At 45.4% G+C, this 18,343-nt stretch overlaps 1 protein-coding gene across 2 annotated transcripts in view; it reads left to right on the top strand.

Moving 5' to 3' along the window:
- ELK3 (ETS transcription factor ELK3) overlaps positions 1-18,343 on the top strand; it is a 67,426-nt gene that overhangs the window by 31,390 nt on the left and 17,693 nt on the right. Inside the window, exons 1-2 of one of the 2 annotated variants that reach the window (XM_048835539.2) lie at positions 496-672; positions 14,280-15,077. In XM_048835539.2, coding sequence (XP_048691496.1) covers positions 652-672; positions 14,280-15,077 — 819 coding nt within the window. In that variant the 5' untranslated portion in view covers positions 496-651. Of the gene's footprint in view, positions 1-495; positions 673-14,279; positions 15,078-18,343 lie in introns of those variants that run through there. The other variant, XM_048835538.2, reaches the window with a different exon arrangement.

Here is an 18,343-nt window from a genome sequence, read left to right as displayed (position 1 = left end):
ACCTGAAAGGGGGTTCCAAAGAAGATGGATCTAGACTGTTCTCAGTGGTAGCAGATGACAGAACAAGGAGTAATGGTCTCAAGTTGCAGTGGGGAGGTTTAGATTGGATATTAGGAAAAACTTTTTCACTAGGAGGGTGGTGAAACTCTGGAATGCGTTACCTAGGGAGGTGGTGGAATCTCCTTCCTCAGAAGTTTTAAGGTCAGGCTTGACAAAGCCCTGGCTGGGATGATTTATTTGGGGATTGGTCCTGCTTTGAGGAGGGGGTTGGACTAGATGACCTCCTGAGGTCCCTTCCAACCCTGATATTCTAGGATTCTATGATTTGAAGGAGTTATCCATCTAACAGGCTATGAAACATCTTCACTGTAGGATTTTAAAGCCATAACTACTACGATAAAAAGATGTTAGGATTTCAGTGAGATGAAGTCAGGCCCATTTAAGTTTTCTCTTCTTAAGACCTTTTGAAGGCGGCTTGGAAAGCACAAAAGGATGAACAGAAGGATATTCTATTGTAGAAGGATATGATTTTCTAACCACTCAGCATGGTGAGTTCTCTCTCACTAAGTACTAAAAGGCTCCTGCTCAGCGTGGGAAATTCACATCATTATCGGACTCCAACCTCTCGGTTTATAAACTTGACTAGGATCAATGCACACAGAGTACCTGCTGGTGAGTGAACCATTTGTGTCTGTCTTCTGCTGAATAAAGCCAATGGTTTAATACAGTAAGTGGCTGAATTTATGCTGTTTGAAAATAAGAGAAATCATTTCTCCTTGCTAATGCTCTCTCTCCAAATCCTTTTTTCTCCAAGTAAGTGAAATATAATGCCTCTTTATGTGACAGTGCCCCTTCACTTGCATCCCTTCCCCTCTTGTGTGTCTTTCTTCATGGCATTTGCAGCTTGTCATCTTTTCAGTCAGTCCATCCTCCCTTTGTTGCTTGCTGTCTGCTATGTATTTTCTCTTTCCAAATGCTTTAACTCAGCACTTCCAGGAGGACTGTGTGTACCTCCTATGTGCCTCTTTCAGGATGCTGATATAATGTCATCAGCAGGGTTTGAACCCTGGACCAAAACCATGGGCTACTGCTATTTGAATTAAAGGAGTAACTCTGTTAGCTGGTAGCAACAGAGAGACTTCTCTGTGTGGGCTAGCCAGAGGTTAGCAGGTGATATGTACTGTGTTTTGTTATGCTCATTCAAAAGCAGTGGGGAAAGGTAGACTGCTGGCAGGAAGCAGAAGAGGCAGGGTAGCCTGCTGCAGAGTTTGAAGAACTAGTAATTCTGGATATGCAATTTCAGTTTTTCAGGGGAAAATGAAAGGTCAATCAGGAATGGATTAAATGTTAACGAACCAGAGGAGGGGCAAGTACCAAACACCTTTTCTCCCCATACTTACTCTGGCCCATGTTTCCTTCTCCCATGCTGCATAGCACAGAAGGGGAAAATATATGGTAAGAGCCCCTGTGGGGCCATGTGGAGGGAAAACGTGGCTACATGGGATGCTTTGCTGAGTTCTGCAAAACACGATGGGCAGTACTGTTGCCAACCTTCCAGGATTGTCCTGGAGTCTCCAAGAATTAAAGATTAAGTCATGTGATGAAACCTCCAGCAGTACATCCAGTCCAACCAAAATTGGCAACCTAGTGGGCAGGGCCAGAGCTGGGGAGGAGCCACACTAAGCAGTTTGCACTTCTCCCCCAGACTGTGGCTGATTTGTTGGATAAATTGGCGGAAGTTAGTGCCTTTTGTTAGTGCATTAACGACTGCTGTGTGCTCTGTGACTCTGCTCTGTACTGGTACCCAATGCTAGCTTGAGCACTGGATCTGCTGTGTTGCCATGGCTGCGGAATGGCTGCAGGAGGGTTCAGAGTGGGAGCTGCTGGGCATAATCTGCAGGGCTTGAGACCAGCATCCCTTTATTTGGAGGGGCTTTTCAGTATCTGTCCACTCTCAACCCTGCTGGTCTTGCAAACTAGGGTGGGGTGAGAACATAAGTGCTCCACAACTTGTGACAAAGGCCACCAGCCATTTAGACAGGAGGCTAGCACGTAACGATGGATTTTTCTGTCTTTGGGCAGCTTCCACCCCTACACAGCTAATGTGAGCAGCATTAGCTAAGCTAGTGGTACATGGTGTATTTTTAAAATTGGTCGTCACAGGGAAGTGAAGACCACTCACTGGATGAAGGGAGTTTTATTGGCTCAGCCATTTTACTTGGGGGAGGGGCGGGTAACACTGGTATCTTAAAATTCATCAAATGATTCATCTAAGATTAAATGTGAATTAAGTCCAGTATTTGAGGAAAAAAAAGTTGAGAAAAATTCAGTATTTGAGGGAAAAAAATACAAAAAACCAGCAATTTCATCAGCCATGATAGCTCAGTGGTTTGAGCATTGGCCTGCTAAACCTAGGGTTGTGAGTTCAGTCCTTGAGGGGGCCATTTAGGGATCTGGGGCAAAAAAAATTAGGGATTGTGCCTGCTTTGAGCAGGGGGTTGGACTAGATGATCTCCTGAGGTCCCTTCCAACTCTGATAGTCTATGAGAGTAACCATGATGTGCTGTTAAGGACTGCAGCTGGAATTGTATAAAATCCACATACAGAACAGTGCAGGAGAAGTGTGTTGTGGATTGTATTGTTTGTCATTTGATTTCACAGTTATAGTTGCTAAATATGCGTTGATAATCTATCGACTTCCTGTTTCCTCTTTAGAACTTGTGGGAGCAGGTTCACTGGATTTTCTTTTTAAAATTTGGAGTTTCAAATTAAAGTCTGTCTCATATCATCCAAACAAAACACCAGAAAAGGAACTGCTACAAGAAGGGCATCATGTACTCACCCTTCATGCAGATCTGACAGGATGTTCCTGGTTTTACACATGTGAAAACCTCCATGTATTGGCACATTTAAATAGTTTTCCCTTTGGCATTTTAAAAATAATATACATCATAGGCAGGGATGATAGTGCTGCTTTTTATTAAAGTTGCCCCACACTACCCATTATAAGACCCTGTTTACAGCTACTTATAACTTTGTCGTATTTTAACCATTTGAGCTGAAAATTTTCATGTCACTCGTCTGCCTCAGGCTGAATTGTTTTTTTTTGTTTTTGTTTTTTGAAAATTCAGCCTAAATGGGTAGGCTGTTTCCGAGGCCAAGGCAAGGTGTCATAGGGTGCACCACTCACCGCCGCGCTGGCGCCTCCTCCTGGTCATTCTGGGGATTAGCTCTTGAGACCGACGCCCCCTTCTGCAGTTTGCACGCTGTTGCTCCGACTCTCTCTGTTCTACAGCTCCTCTCTCGTTCCAGGACCCACAGCATCTCCTTTGTGACTTAGCCCTCCAGCTAGGTCACTCAGTGTTCCCCCTTTTGGGATACCAAAGTCTTTCAAAGTCTTCCAGTTCACTGCCCTGCCCCTGGTGCGCGCCAGGCCAGAGCCCGCCCCACAAACCCCTCTTGTAGCCGAAACCCCTGCTGCACCCCGCACTCCTCCTGCACCCCGACCCCCTGCCCTGAGCCCCCTGCTGTACCCCACACCCCTCCTGCACCCTGACCTGAGCCCCCTGCTGCACCCTGCATGCCTCGGGGGCAGGGAGGGGGCAGAGCTGGGGTAGGGATTTCAGGGAAGGGGTTGGAAAGGGGCAGGGGCAGGGCCTCATGGAAGGAGTGGAGTGGGGGCGGGGCCACGGCAGCCTGGGGGGCGGTCAGTGATGCAGCCCTTGGGCCAATGGACTAGTCCTCATGTGGCCCTCGCGGTCATTTGAGTTTGAGACCCCGACCTAGAGAGCGGTCGGAGTTGAAGATGACACCGTGGTTATGGGCCTGAGTCACAGACAGGATGGTGGTTTTGTCCACAGTGATTGAGAAAGAATGTAGCAGGGAGGGTTGGGGGAGAATATTAAGAGCTCTGTTTTAGCCATGTTGAGCTTGACCTAACAACTAGACATCCATGAGGAGATGTCAGAGACAGACTCAGATTTTAGCTTGGACAGAAGGAGACAGGTCTGGAGAAGAGAGGTAGATCTGTGAGTCGGAATAGATATAGTAGCTGAATTTCTGTTTGCAGGCGAGATTACCCTCAGATAAAATGGAGATGGAGAAGATAAGGGGACTCAACAAGGGAGTATATAATCCCTGTACCAGTCTAGAAGGGGTTAAGGATCTGCTCTGGGCTGGAGTAGCCCCAACCTGTTGCACCTGCAAGTCATGCCAGGAATGGAGGAGGGGTTTAAAAGCATGACACTCAGTCAGCTCAGTAAGAGCAGCTGTGGGTGAGGAGCTGATTGCTGAGCTTCCTAACTCTTAGGAAGAGGCCTGGTAGCAAGCAGAGCCCACACCCTGGACTAAAAGGAATGTGGCTGAAGAGGGGAGGCTATCTCCTGTCATTTTTGCTGGAAAACCAGTGGACTTTGAGTTGGACTGTGGCCCACTTGGGGCCCCACTGAAGGAAGAGAGGCCAGTGTCCTGGCTGGGACAGCCTGTTTGTTTCTTTTCCTTTATTTTCTTTTGCGGCTACTGAGCTGTTTGTGTGTTCCCCAGAACTCCGAAATGGGGAGAAGTATCCAGAAGGGCTCAGCCTGCGGCCTGAGAACCCATCACCACCAGAGTGCTAGGAGCACCCCACTGCAGTAACTGGACCTGAGAGAGTGCACAGCCCCAGCAACACCCGCAAAGGGTGCTGTGTTAGGAGCAGGTCCTTGACAAATCCCTACAGAAAACTGAAGAGGTGTGGATGAGGAGGATCCTTTGAAGGATACTATGAAGGAGTGAGGTAGGAGAAGTAGGAGGAGAACCAGGAGAGGACAGAGTTTTATTGAAGCCAAGGGAGGACAAGGATTTCAAGAGAAGGAGAATGGTTGATTGTATTGAAGGCAGCTGACAGGTCAAGAAGGATGAGGATGGAGTTTTGGCTAGGAAGAAGTCATGAGAAAGTTTGATTTCATTGGAGTGCAAGGGGTGGAAGCAGAATTGGAATGGGTCTAAGATGATGATGATTTGTATTACCATATCGCCTAGGAGCTCCCTTCATGGACCAGGGCCCTATTCTGTTAGAGGCTGTGCAAACAGAACAAAAAGACAGTCCTGCCCCAAAGAGGATTGAATTGAAGGAGGGAAATGCCTGACAGGGATTGTGTTCAGTGAGCTTAGAGGGATACAGGAGAGAGGCAGTAGTTGGAAAGGCCAATGGGCTCAAGAATGGCATTTTTAAAAAATTGGAGAGACTAAAGCAAGCTTGTATTGTGAGGGGAAAGAGCCAGAGGAGAGCGAGAGATTAGGAAGAAGAGTAAAGTAGGGGATGAGAGGGGGCACAAGGGAGCTCAGGAGATGGGATGGAGCCATTGGGGCGAGTGGAGGAGTTAGGGGAGGAAAGCAGGTGAGAAACTTCTGCATCTGTGACAGGGGAGGAAGAGAGTTGTAGGAGGGAAAGGTCACTTGGACTTTCTCTTGGAAGAAATTAGCAAGAACCTGTGCAAAGAAAGCAGTGGAGGCAGAAGGGGAGGGTTTGAGGAGTGAGAAAAAGGGACTGACTGTGGATGTGGGAGTCAATTAAGTTGTAGAATTAGAATTGGTCAGCTAGGAAGATGCTAGAACTGAAGGAGGAGAGGACAAATTTGTCGTGGAGGAAGTGAGCCAGGTCACAGGATTTCCACCAGAGTTGCACAGCAGCCTGAGAGCACAAGTGGAGGAAGCGGATGTTTGGGGTGGGGAGCCAGGGCTGGAGGTTGGCAGGGCATATCTCACTATGGGAGAGCAGAAAGAAAGAGTCTAGGAGAGGGAAGTATGGAGAGAATCAACAACCATATCAATGGAAGAGAGGTCTGAGCTGAGAGCAGACAGGATGTCATAGACGTTGATGGACTGCAAGTCACGGAAAGGGCAAGTCACAAGGTGCGAGAGCAGGGGCTCATGGGGTATGCAGAAAGAGGCCAGATGATGGTCAAAGAGGGGGAACTCAGCAGGAGAGAGCTCAGAAAAAGAACGGTGCTGGGTGAAGAACAAGTCAAGCAAACGGCTCTGGTGGTGCGTGGGAGTGTTGAACTTGGGCTGCAGGTGGAATGAAGAGGTGATGAGGAAGAAAACATGCAGCAAGGGTTCAGATGGGATTTGACGTCACCAGGAATGAGTGTGGGAGATTGTGAAGAGAGGCAGGGAGAGAGATCGAGGAGTTGAGATCAGAGAGGAAGGCTGATAGGAGGAGTTCGGTGGACAGTAGCTCATAGCAGCATGGAGGGGGAAAGGAAAGAAGAGTCAGGTGCAGTGCTGTTCAGAAGAAGAGAGAGACTGGGAAGGGAAAGGTGGGAGGGATAGAAAGTGGCAGGAATGGGAGAGGAGAAGCCCAACACCCTCCCCATGGTCTGATCCAGGGTGGGAGTAAGAGAGGAGAGGCCTCCCTAAGAGGGCAGCTGTAGAGGCAGTGTCAGATGAAGGGATCCAGGTCTCTGCGAGAGCAAGGAGCTGGAGGGAGCGAGATAGGAAGAGGCTGTGGATGGCTGTGATTTTTTTTTTTTAAAAAAAAAACTGGAGTGGGTCTTTCAGAGAAAGCAAGAGAAGGGGAGGAGGAAGGAAGCAGGATGATAGAATCACAGAAATATATGGGAGGAGGCAGCTCAAGAGATCATCTAGTCCCTCCCCCACCCTGCTTAGGCAGGATTAAATATACATATAGATACTGATACGCATACCTAATGTGCCGATAGCCATCTGCAATCGATTGCTTTATACTAGGATGGTGAGCTCTTTGGGGTAGGGGCTGTGTTTTTGTTCTGTGTGCAGGCAGGGGGGTCCTAGGTCCCGTGATAACACTACGTGGAAAAGTAAATAACTGGAACCAGGATATCTTTCCAAAGCAGAAAATTCTTTCCCAGCATTGCTTTACCTCATATTTAAAACAACTAATGATCACTACTACATGTGTACAGACAGGCCTTGTGTAACGTAATACATTTTACCATTGATTTTAGGACAATCAACTGCACAGTTATGTATCTTCCTCAGATAGTCCGTAGTTCGGAGGGGAGGGCACAGAGAGGAAGGTTAGTGTTGTGCAAAGAATGTCGTGGGGAGGTACCTTGTTACTACTACTATTTCTGGTGCTGGTACGGGAACTTCTGCTGCTAATGCTAAGTCGGGACAGTGCTAGAATCATACTGGACAAAAAATGCCCATGCAGCAAGCAGCTCATTTTGTGGGAACTCAGTTAAGTATCTTCATCATCAAATTGAATAGCTGCTGAATGTTTGGATTGCCGCACAGGGTGGCTCGTTAGCTGGAGGTATTAGCAGAAATATAACAAATACTCCAGATTCCAGTCTCACTCACTTCATGACTGCAATCATTGTCTTAAAATTATTCATGCAACATTTCTTGACAGTGAAAAGTTGAGTGAGGTCAGTGTTACGCACATTTGCTTCCAAGTCTTGTCTAAATCCAGTTAAGTAAAAATCTTCCACTTCGTCAGCTCATTCCAAACATACAATAAGAACGAATTTGATCTGCTACAGAATTAAACAATTTAAAAAAAAGTAATGAAATACAATGTGACAAACATATTCACACACAGTGCTTTTTTTATTTACCAGCATTTAGCTGCACACCTAGCATAGGCACACCCTAAAACTATTCTGGCGCAGAAGGCAGTACGCAGTGAATCATAATTTACAATAGCAGTGGTCTTCATTCTGATCAAAGAATGGTGCTGGAACACTTCTGTAATTTGAAACCTTAAATGATAAGAAGTTACTTCTGAACAATTCTCTTTACTCATCCATCTGTTAGAATGAAAACAAACAAAATGAGGGAAAAATCCAAATGTCAACCAAACCAATATTCACATCAAAACTGTTTGTACATTTGCTCCCGGGGAAAAAACCCTGCTATCTATAGGGGAAAAACTCCAGAGAATAGCAGCTATCAGGGTAGACAGACAGCTCCCATCAATTACTCTAGGCCTTTCTACAGTAGAATCCCAGATACATTAGAGAACCCACAACATGGTTGTGTCCTAACCATATCATAACATGGTTTAGTTTTGCCTGCATAGACTAAACCAAATCAAATTGTGACCACATTAAAAGAAATATGCTAACGAGGTTCCCTTCCCTTGGTTATTATATGATTTGGTCTGGTATGCACAGGAAAACTTAAGCCATGTTATAACATAGTGAAGGTGCAGCCATGTTTTTAATAGAGTTCCCTAACATGGTTGGAATTCTAGCACAAAGGCATGGACAGACACAGATCCTCTTAGCTCTAGTCATCCAAAAATCTCAACGCACTTTGCAAAACTGGGTGTTATATAATCCCTAATTTGCAGCTGAGGGAAGAGGAGCACCAAGAGGCCGAGTGATGTGATGAAAGCCACTCAATAAGCCAGTTGCAGACCTGCCACTAGAACTCTGGTGTCTGAGCTCCCAGACCATGCTCTGAACACTAGAGAGATTGCTGTCTCCTGATAAGGCCAATAGACAGTTCATAAATTGAGGAGATGGAGGCACTGAAGCTGTCATTGGACCAGTTTTCTGCTGCTCCAACTGCACTAACACAACAGTTACTCCTATCCATACTTCACCCTCTCGAGCGCTAACCCACCCCGCTGGATAGTTCAGCAGATGTGAATAAAAGCAAGAGTTCTCTCTGAGGTAATTTATCAGAAATTTAAACAGAAGGCGGGGCAAGTGCACGACTGCTCTTCTGTTATGGTGAACAGTTACCTAACTCAGCAGAAGCAGACATTAGCACAAAGACATTCTTAGCCATCTGATATTGAAAGAAAACCATTTGGCGAGCACTTGTAGCCAAGGCTGATACTCTCCTTGCTGCCCATCTTTCAGAGTCTGGTTTGATATACCTTTCATATTTCTGGAAGGGATGCAGCCAGTGACCAACAAACAAGGGAACCTGAAGGTGAAGGAAAGCTAAGGTTAATCTGCGCATTTCTGGCTACAGATATGACAATGGTGTTTCAGAAATGGCTAATTAATTTGCATTCTTATTTTCCCTGACATTATGATGGTGGGTTTTTAGGGTCAGCATTTCAGAGCAGCATCCAAAATGTTTGAGGAGTACGTGAACTCAACCTTTTAAGCTCTGCCCATCATTAATTATTAGGAATTCACTGCAGGGTCATACAGATGAGAAAGCTGCACTGAGAGGGCCCTGTATGAAAACAATTCTATCTTGAATAATAGCAAAAGAAGCATAAAATCACCAGCCAATTCAGTGGCTTTTTAGAGAAGTGTTTCCCTGTTTCAAGCTTGCTCCACTGTAAAATGCCTCTCTTAACTTTATTTAATCTTTTACTGCTAGGAGTCAATTTCCAAGCACAACAACCATTGCCAATACTAGATCCAGCAAACCCTCAGGAGCCAAAAGTAGATGTTTTTAAATTAAAATGTTGGGGAAAAAACCAGTAGTTCTATTCTAGGAATAGTCTTGAGTTTTATATTTTTTTAAGTAATTCAAAAATTTAGTATGAGGTGTAAAACTGAGTCAGGGTAAAGTAAAACAGAGAACAATGTTTCAACTACACCAGAGCAGACAAAACCATAAACCAAGTCCTAAAATGAAGCCAGGAGAATCAACACACACATGCATTTAGATTCTAAATATCTTCTGAACTATAAAAATAGTCGTTGTGTAATCATTTTCCATCTATGTAGACAAATACACATACAACTCAGATGGGAGGAAGCATGGGCTTGCAGTTAAAGGAGTACATTAGGAGATTTGGATTTAATTTCCAGCTCTGGAGATTCCTTCTGTGAACTTGGCCAAGTCACTTTTGCTCTGTGTGTTTCTCCCCATTTGTAAAGCAGGGATAACAACAGTTCCCTACTTCACAGGGATTTGGTGAGGATAAATCCACTAACGTATGTGTGGCTGTCAGAGCAGACAGTGATAGAAGCCATGTAAGAATCTAGATACATACATAGGAATTAAGGCTGAATTTCTTTTTTAAACCAATAAAACAAATAGTTAATGAAAGAGAACAGTGATCTTAGACTTTGTTTGCCAAGTCTTCGAATAGCTATTTATGGTTGACTGAAAAAGAAATTAAGTTTACAGGAATAATGTAAGTTCATATTCAACCTTACTTACCACAGAGCAGAGTTTTACCTTATAAGAAACAGCTGTGCACCAGAGAGAGGGGTATTCCTCAGAAAGGTTTTTAAAGGGGAGAATCCTTCGTCACAGACCCATGGACCTCAAGAAAACAAAAACTCACTTCTGAAATGTCTGAAAAACTGCCTCAGCCCCCTCTTCTTCCTTGATATGGAGGTCTCATAGACTCATCAACTTTAAGGCTAGAAGGAACCATCATGATCATCTAGTCTAACTACCTGCACATTGCAGGCCACAGAACCTCATCCACCCAGGGTTGTCCCTAGCCATTTGGGTGCCCTATGCAGGCCCCCCATGGGGGGTTGGGGGCCTGTGTGGGGCTCCAGGCCTCCCCCCGCAGGGTCTGGGAGGCAGGAGCTGTGGGGGGGCACTTTTTTGGGCCCCACAGGCCCAGAGTGGCCCAGGGGATTAGCAGGGGGCCAGGAGCAGCCCACTCCACTTCCCCAGCCCCAGCCGTGTTGCTTGGGGGAGGGTCTTGGGGGAAGGGATTCCCCCCCGCACTCACCGGCAGTGGCGGGAAGCGGAGCAGCCTGGCCCCAGCCAGCTCTACTCCGCCAGCTCCTAGCCGCGGTGCTCCACTTCCCACCGCTGGTGAGAGCAGGGGGCGTCCTTTCCCCAATCCAAGCAACATGGCTCAGGCTGGGGCAACGGAAGTGGAGCGGGCTGGAGCCGTATCACTCTGTTTCCCACTGCCGGTGAGTGCAGGGGGGCGATCATTTCCCCAACCTCCCCGCACTCACCTGCGGCGGGAAGCGGAGTGACGCAGCTGGGAGCTGGTGGAGTGGAGCGGGCTGGGGCCAGGTTGTTCCGCTTCCCACTGCTGCCAGTGAGTGCGGGTCACTGGGGGAAGAGGTGGAATGGGGCGGGCCAGGGGCAGAACAGGGGGGGAAGGGTAAGAGGTGGGACAGAAGGAGTTGTCTGGGGCCCCACACCCCCCTAGGAACAGCCCTGCCCCTTGCAGTGGGCGCAACCCACAGCAGGGCTGGCCAAGGGATAGAGCTGGTCGCTGGGGCTGGTGCTGCCCTGTATGCTGCACGCAGCTGCCTAAGGCACCATGAAACTTGGGGCAATTTGGTGCCCCAAATTTCACGGTGCCCTACGCAGCTGTGTATGCCCTGCACCCACCCACTCCTGTGTTAGAAAAAGGTGAAAAACCCCCAGTGTCTCTGCCAAGCTAACCTGGGGGAAAATGCCATCCTGATCCCCAAATATAGTGATCAGTTAGACCCTGAGCATGTGGGCAAGGCCCACCAGCCAGACACCTGGGAAAAAATTCTCTGTAGTAACTTAGAGTCCTTCCCATCTAGTGTCCCATCACCAGCCGCTGGAGATATTTGCTACTAGCAGTCGCAGATTGGCTGCATGCCATTGTAGGCAGTCTCCTCATCCCCTCCAGAAATGTACCACACTTAGTTTTGAAGCCGGTTAGGTTTATTTGCCCCCCCACACACACACACACACTGCTCTCTTCGTTTTCATGGGCTCAAGTTATCTGGTACCATAATGTAATTGCATATGAGCTCATACAAGGACCTGGTAGGTCTAAAATGTTGTATAAGAGGGGCAAAAGCACATCAAAACCAACAAGGAGTTTGGTGGCACCTTAAAGACTAACCGATTTATTTAGGCATAAGCTTTCATGGGTAAAAAACCCACTTCTTCAGATGCACAGACTAATACGGCTACCCCTCTGATATAAAGCACATCAGTGCTCTGGGATCTAGGGCTCGATCCAAATCCCATTAAAGTCAAACCCCCAGAGACATTAAAGTGATTGGGCCAGTAAATTCTTTCATTAGGGCAAATATGAAGAAAAGCAAACAGTTGTACTAACAACAATTTACATAGCTGGGATTTTTTTCTGTTTCTTTTATTTTTTGTGTCTGAGTAAAAGATTTCCCTGTACTCACCCCTGAGCTGAGGTGGTAATTCCTTATTTGTGACATCAAAGACTGTGCAAACATTTGCATTTGTCACAAATTTAGCTCATGACTGCTGAAGGGCATGTGATCATTGTCAAGTGGTAGCACAAGACTGTAGAGGCTAAGCCTGCGTACTAGCACCTGTATGCAGGCATAGAGGTTTAGTGAGCTACCTCTAATTTGAACATGGGTTTTTGTGTAACCCTTCTGCCAGGTGGAGCTAGCAGCAACAAGGGCTGGGTTCAGTATCTAGGGGTTCCTTTTCAACAATACAACACAAAACCGGCTGGAGCCCCCGACCTGTTGACCCGGGATAATTACACACCACCCCCGGGCACCTCTAAGAGGCAATACTTCCCCTGTCGCAAGCACAGAATCTGAGTGTAGCAAAAACTTTTAATAAAAGGAGGGAAGTAATTTAGCATTAATTTGGGAAAACACTGCAATTAAGGTTCATAAACACAAACCATGAGTAATAGACCCACCACCAAGTAAGTTGGGCAGTGTCCTTTTCTCCTCAGGGTCTTAAGTCCAGCAACCCAAAAGCTCCTTTAATGTGCCCATCCCTTCTCTGTACCCCACTCACAGTTGCTGTCCTTGGCCAGTGCAACCCCAGAGTTTAGAGGTTCATCTGCAGAGTTCACCTCCCACTCTGTGTGAAGGGGGGAGGGTAAGGAGGCACCTTACATGCTCCACTGCTTGGGCACCTGCTCGTCACCCCAATGGCCGATTGCCATGCCTCTGCAGGACTCTGCTCTGGCCCTCTCCACCAGCCTCTCTGCTGGCCATGCCTGTCCGTCAGCTGCCCGGCTGGCCATCACCAAGATATCTTCAGGGCCCCCTTGACTTAACACAGCTCTCAGTGATTTCAGCTGTTAGCGGGGGAACCTCACTGCTGGTACACATTGGGCAGTCTCTGGTAATAGAGACACTGTCCCAAAGTAGGTCTAATACTTAAACCTAGTTATCAGCAATCAGCTCTGTAGCGTATAACAAGACTCTCAGTTGAGTCTAAAAGGCAAGGGGAAGGATCAAATGGTATCAAAGACCCTTAAACAGAACCCACACCCCTCTCAACTCATTGGGCTTTGGAACCCATGTTCCCTGCCTAGCGAGTGCCATTTAGTTGAGGGTGAGTCCCTCCATTGGCGTATGCCAGGTACAGTTCTGCTGCCCTTGGTTCACACAACAAGGATAACAACGCTTTATTATTCCTGCCCCAATAACAAGGAGACAGGGGATCCAACACCAGCCACAAGTGATCATTTGGGCAAGCAATCCCATCATGCTGAGCACCTAGGCAGGGTGGGTGTGTCCATGCAAACGACATCAGCTTCTGAAGTCTTTTTCCACAGCTCACCACTAGATGTCAGGGGAGAGCTCATTCAGACTCTGCTTACATTTGTTTTATAATTTGCAAACATTGGAAAGGAAAGCTTAACCCTTAAGGATAATGGATCTAGGGTTTGCAAGAGCTATAGCTGAGTTTCCTGCAGTGTGATAGCCCATCTAAAGGCGAAGGAGTTCAGACCTCCAAGGTGCTAAGAATGCTCTTTTTCCATTGGAAAGAAAATATTCCTGAGCTGCTTCAGGGGAAGAGAGAGGTGATTAATTCATGTTGCGGCCTGTATATTGTAGAGATGGCAATTTGGTTAGATGTGATGAGGAGGCATGTAACATAAATGTTTAGGTAGGTGGATGGAGTCAGGCCCAAGGAGAGGAAGAGTTTGAAAACTCACTGAAATGCCTGTCTGACTACGAGCAAAGAGCAATGTCAGCCTATATATGTGAAACCATGTAAGCGACCACTGCCTGCCATGCTGACCAATATTGTTTCATTATTTATTTGTACTCCATATGTCTAGATCTATCTGTTGTCTCGTCTTATACTGAGACAGTAAGCAATGTGGGGAGGGACTGTGTTTTGTTCTGTGCTTGTACAGCGCCTAGTGTAACCCACACACCTCCTGGGTGTGCTGTTCTGTCCCATCTAGTGGCACCGAGACCACTTAGAGAGAGATTATGAGTCTGCTCTACAGTCTCAGCTAACAGCCAGTTGTTGGTTCAATCTCGCCCGCCCACAACATGGGTCTGTTGGCGTTACACTAGCACAGTGGGATCCTGGTTCATAACTACAGCCCATAGGCATTATAATACAAATAGAAAACAATAATAATACACTCAGTGTGTCCAGATCACTAACCTGGTTAGCATGTGGTTTTGTATTCACAGAACATCATCAAGAAAGTGATTGGACAGAAGTTTGTGTATAAGTTTGTCTCCTTTCCTGAGATTTTGAAAATGGATCCTCATGCCGTGGAAATCAGCAGAGAGAGCCTCTTGCTGCAGGACAGTGAGTGTAAGATGCTTTCCGAAGGCAGAGACCAGCACAAGCACAATGTGTCAGCTCTGAAAAGCACAAGCCGTAATGAATATATCCATTCTGGTCTGTACTCTTCTTTCACCATCAACTCCCTGCAGAACCAGCCAGACACTCACAAGCCAATTAAAACAGAAAAACTGGAGGAGAAGTCAGAGGGAAACATACCAGTGGAAGAAGTCAGGACTGTTATAAGATTTGTGACAAACAAAACAGACAAGCAAGCGATGAGGCCCATTGTGTCATTGCCATCGACGTCCGAAGCAGCAGCTGGCTCTGCTTTTCTCGCCTCTTCAGTGTCAGCTAAAATATCTTCTTTAATGTTGCCTACCACAGCCAGCATTTCATCTACTACTTCTCCGTCTTCATCACGGTCCCCATCTCTGTCTCCTCACTCACCGCTCCCTTCAGATCACAGGAACCTCTTTCTTGAGTCCAGTTGCCATGACTCAGATTCTCTTGAGCCTCTGAACCTCTCTTCAGGTTCCAAGACAAAATTTCCATCTCTTCCCCCAAAGGCTAAAAAACCCAAAGGCTTGGAAATCTCAGCACCGCCCATGGTTCTTTCCAGCACTGATATTGGTTCCATCGCCCTCAACAGCCCAGCACTTCCTTCGGGATCCCTGACTCCAGCTTTCTTTACTGCACAGGTAAGAAATGTCTATCTAATATACTCTTGTTTAGGACAAATAGGTTCTAATTTGGTCAAGACTAAAGGAAGGGTCAGTTTTATGTGCATATGTCTTTCACACTGAAAAGAGTCCATGTGGAAAAAGCGTGTCGGAGATGCCTATATAAAATGTGGAAAGTACAGTCCTTTCTTGCACACACTCCCAGCGCTCTCTTAGTAATGTGGAGAAAAGTAATTACAGTTCACAGAGTGGGTGGAAGGATAATGAGACATTCACTTGGGGCAGCTGTTAACATCGATCAGCTATCGTTTAAAACCAGTTTCCAGGTATGCAGAACAAGGAGGAAAAGGCCAACAAACAAATACATGTAGCTACTCGGTCAAAATGTGGATGTGTATGTCATGGGATGCTTGGCTGCTTTTTAGTACCACTTGCTGCACCCATTCATAAAGTGTGACATTTTCATTAGCTTTCAAAGCAGATCAAATTAATTGGTTTCTAAGAAAGGGTTCTTAAGCCAATTTCAATTTCAAAAGGCCTTACAGGTTCATAAAGCATTTGCTGCAGTCTCCTTTCTGCATGAGCCTAAGAAATACCCATTTGTTTCTGTTCACTGTAAAGTGGATGTTAACTAATTACATAATCGTAGGAGTCTCAGTGTTGAACAATAGTTGTCCTGAAGGTGGAGTTCACTAAAAATAATGTCATTGGACAAACCTAGTAATTCAAAGGACAAGAGGAAAGTCAGCAAGAAGCAGATGATTTAGTGCTTGCATCATGCTAAGTAATTTGTGTCTGACTGCACCACAGTAAAATTAGAGAGGAAATTGATTTGTAAAAATATGCACAAAGGGAGACTATAGGAATAAAAGTTCATGCAATCAATATTAAGTGAAATTTATTGAATATATAACAAAAAATAAAACAACAAATGGCAGGGTGGCTAACTCACTCACAAAAGCAAGGAAATCTAGGGTTATGATTTAAGCCTTATCCTGAATTCACCAGATATTATGCCTTCCTTTTATTAGAGCCCCGCAGTACTTGGGCACAAGGGAACGATTTAAGGTTGGGTCTCAAATGAATATTAGCTTGTTTGTCTCTACCTGTCATTTGTGCACATCATAAAAACTCCAAGTGTAAAGTACAGTTAGCAGGAAGAACTGGAGTGTGGCAAGCCCGAACTGAGATGCAATGACTAGCATGCAGAGTATCTAGCTGTGATGATAACCATGGTAAGTGTTTTACTTTCAGGGCACAAAAAGGGACAAATAAATCATACCAGGTCCAGAATGGGACAGATTGAAAGCAAGGTCTGTTGCAAGTCTACTTTAATCTAATACCACACCCAGAATCAGTGCAGCCATTTTGATTTGTTTCCTTGTTGGTCCATTCATTCACCATTTCTTTGGATACTTCACTTCCCTGTTATCTATAAAATAGTGTATAACGCCCAAGATTTTCAAAAAGGAAAAATTAGAAAGAGCCTGGTTTGTTTTGTAGTTGACTGTGGGCCTCTTCTTGACTGATACTAACTGTAGTCCATTACCAAACATATCAGTGATTCAGTCTCCATCTGTTTATTCCACCGTTCAGCAAATCTTCCTTAACAGCATGTCCTATCATGTAAGAGACTGAATGCATCTGTGAGAGACATGGTGTGCTCTTTGGGGCCATTTGCTCTCCAGATATTTGGCAGCATCACTGGAGCACAGTAGCTGTTTCCTGTGAATTAACAATTGGTTTTAGGCTTGTTTAAAAAACATCCTACATCTTTAAGAAGTTTGACATAATTGAGCACATAATAAAATACAAAATACATCAACCATATTTAGGTAACAGTAAAGTTATAACAGAAAGTAATGAGATCTAGAGTTTAGGTTGGCACAGTGCAGTTCATCTCATTTTACTTGGGAACGGCAAGTGCTATACATCCGACTACATTTTATATACCAGATTCTGATCTCAGAGACACCTAGGGACCAGACACAGTCAAGGACATATGCCCTCTGTTCCCAACTTTAGAAGTCAGGCAGGGCATTTGAATGGTTCAGCAAGAGCTCACAAAATGCAGCCACTCCCTCTGAGAAAATGATTCAAAATGGCTTCCAACAACTATTCTTGAGCACATAAATAAAACGCTCAGCCAATCAGAGAACCATAACGAAGACCTTACAACTTTTGTAACCAAACAGGACCAACTCAACTTCGAAAAGAAAAAAAAGCGACGTGGAGATATTAGGAAATTTTGCTCTTAAGGGCAAAAAGGAATTGGTACAATTTTTTGGTAGAGTTTTTTTGGATTTTCATTTAATGAATTTGAAAACAGGAATGCTTAAATAACAACAAAATTTGAGTATTTTGTCCAGTTCCATCGCTTGTTCTGCAGATTATTTATCTTTTAGTTTTTGCTAGCACTGTTGCCTTTCTCTGGAAAATGGGGAAAGCTGATTTATGTCTGTTTTCTTGAGGCATCCGCTTCAGAGTTTGTAACTTCTACAATATACTGATTCTTAACGTATTAAATGAGTGTGTACACAACAGCCCCTCCCTTCGCATACGTCATCTGCAGGGCTGGAACCTTTAGCAACATGGTTACAAACCTTACAGCACGTGAGCTAAAGGGGTAATTTCTGTAGGGGTCAGCTATCGTGATGCGACATGCACTGTGCAAGTAACGGTTACACTAACTTTGCTTCTTTTTGGGGCGAAGGTGGGAGCTCTGCTCTTCCTCACTGTAGTGCTGTTTGTGCAATAAATAACGTTTTTATGAAATATTTTTTTAAAGCAGTGCTCCTGCGACTGAGAGAAATCTAATCCATCTGGGCTAGTGTGGTTATTGCTGGCTTTGGGATAATAGCATCCCAGCAGGATTAAAATACAATACTGATTATATTGTCAGTGGGGGCATAACATGAGATGATACATCAGTTTCCACATGTAATTTAAGGACAGGTGACTCTGTTCTGTTGTTTACACCCTAAATTCCTCCTGTGGTTTCACTGCTGTCTGATGGCCTCCGTGATATGAAGACTGGAATGCAGCCTGCACCTCTTGAGTTAAATATTAACCAAATTCAAGCCTTACTGTGGCTAGCTACTGGCTCCAGCTGAAAGTGACAACTCTAGTGCGCTGTTCGGAGGGTGTGGGCTTTACCTTAGTACTACTGTCAGGCACCTTAAGGTATTGATTGACCTGACTGGTTTACAACTCAGTTTCAAATCTCTCTTTAAGTACTAGCTCTTCTTTAGGGGTACTTCAGAGAAATAGGTCTCTCTGCATCC

The sequence above is a fragment of the Caretta caretta genome, chromosome 1 (genome assembly GCF_965140235.1).
Source record: "Caretta caretta isolate rCarCar2 chromosome 1, rCarCar1.hap1, whole genome shotgun sequence".
Classification (NCBI taxonomy): domain Eukaryota; kingdom Metazoa; phylum Chordata; order Testudines; family Cheloniidae; genus Caretta; species Caretta caretta.
This window is presented reverse-complemented; position numbering and strand designations above follow the sequence as displayed.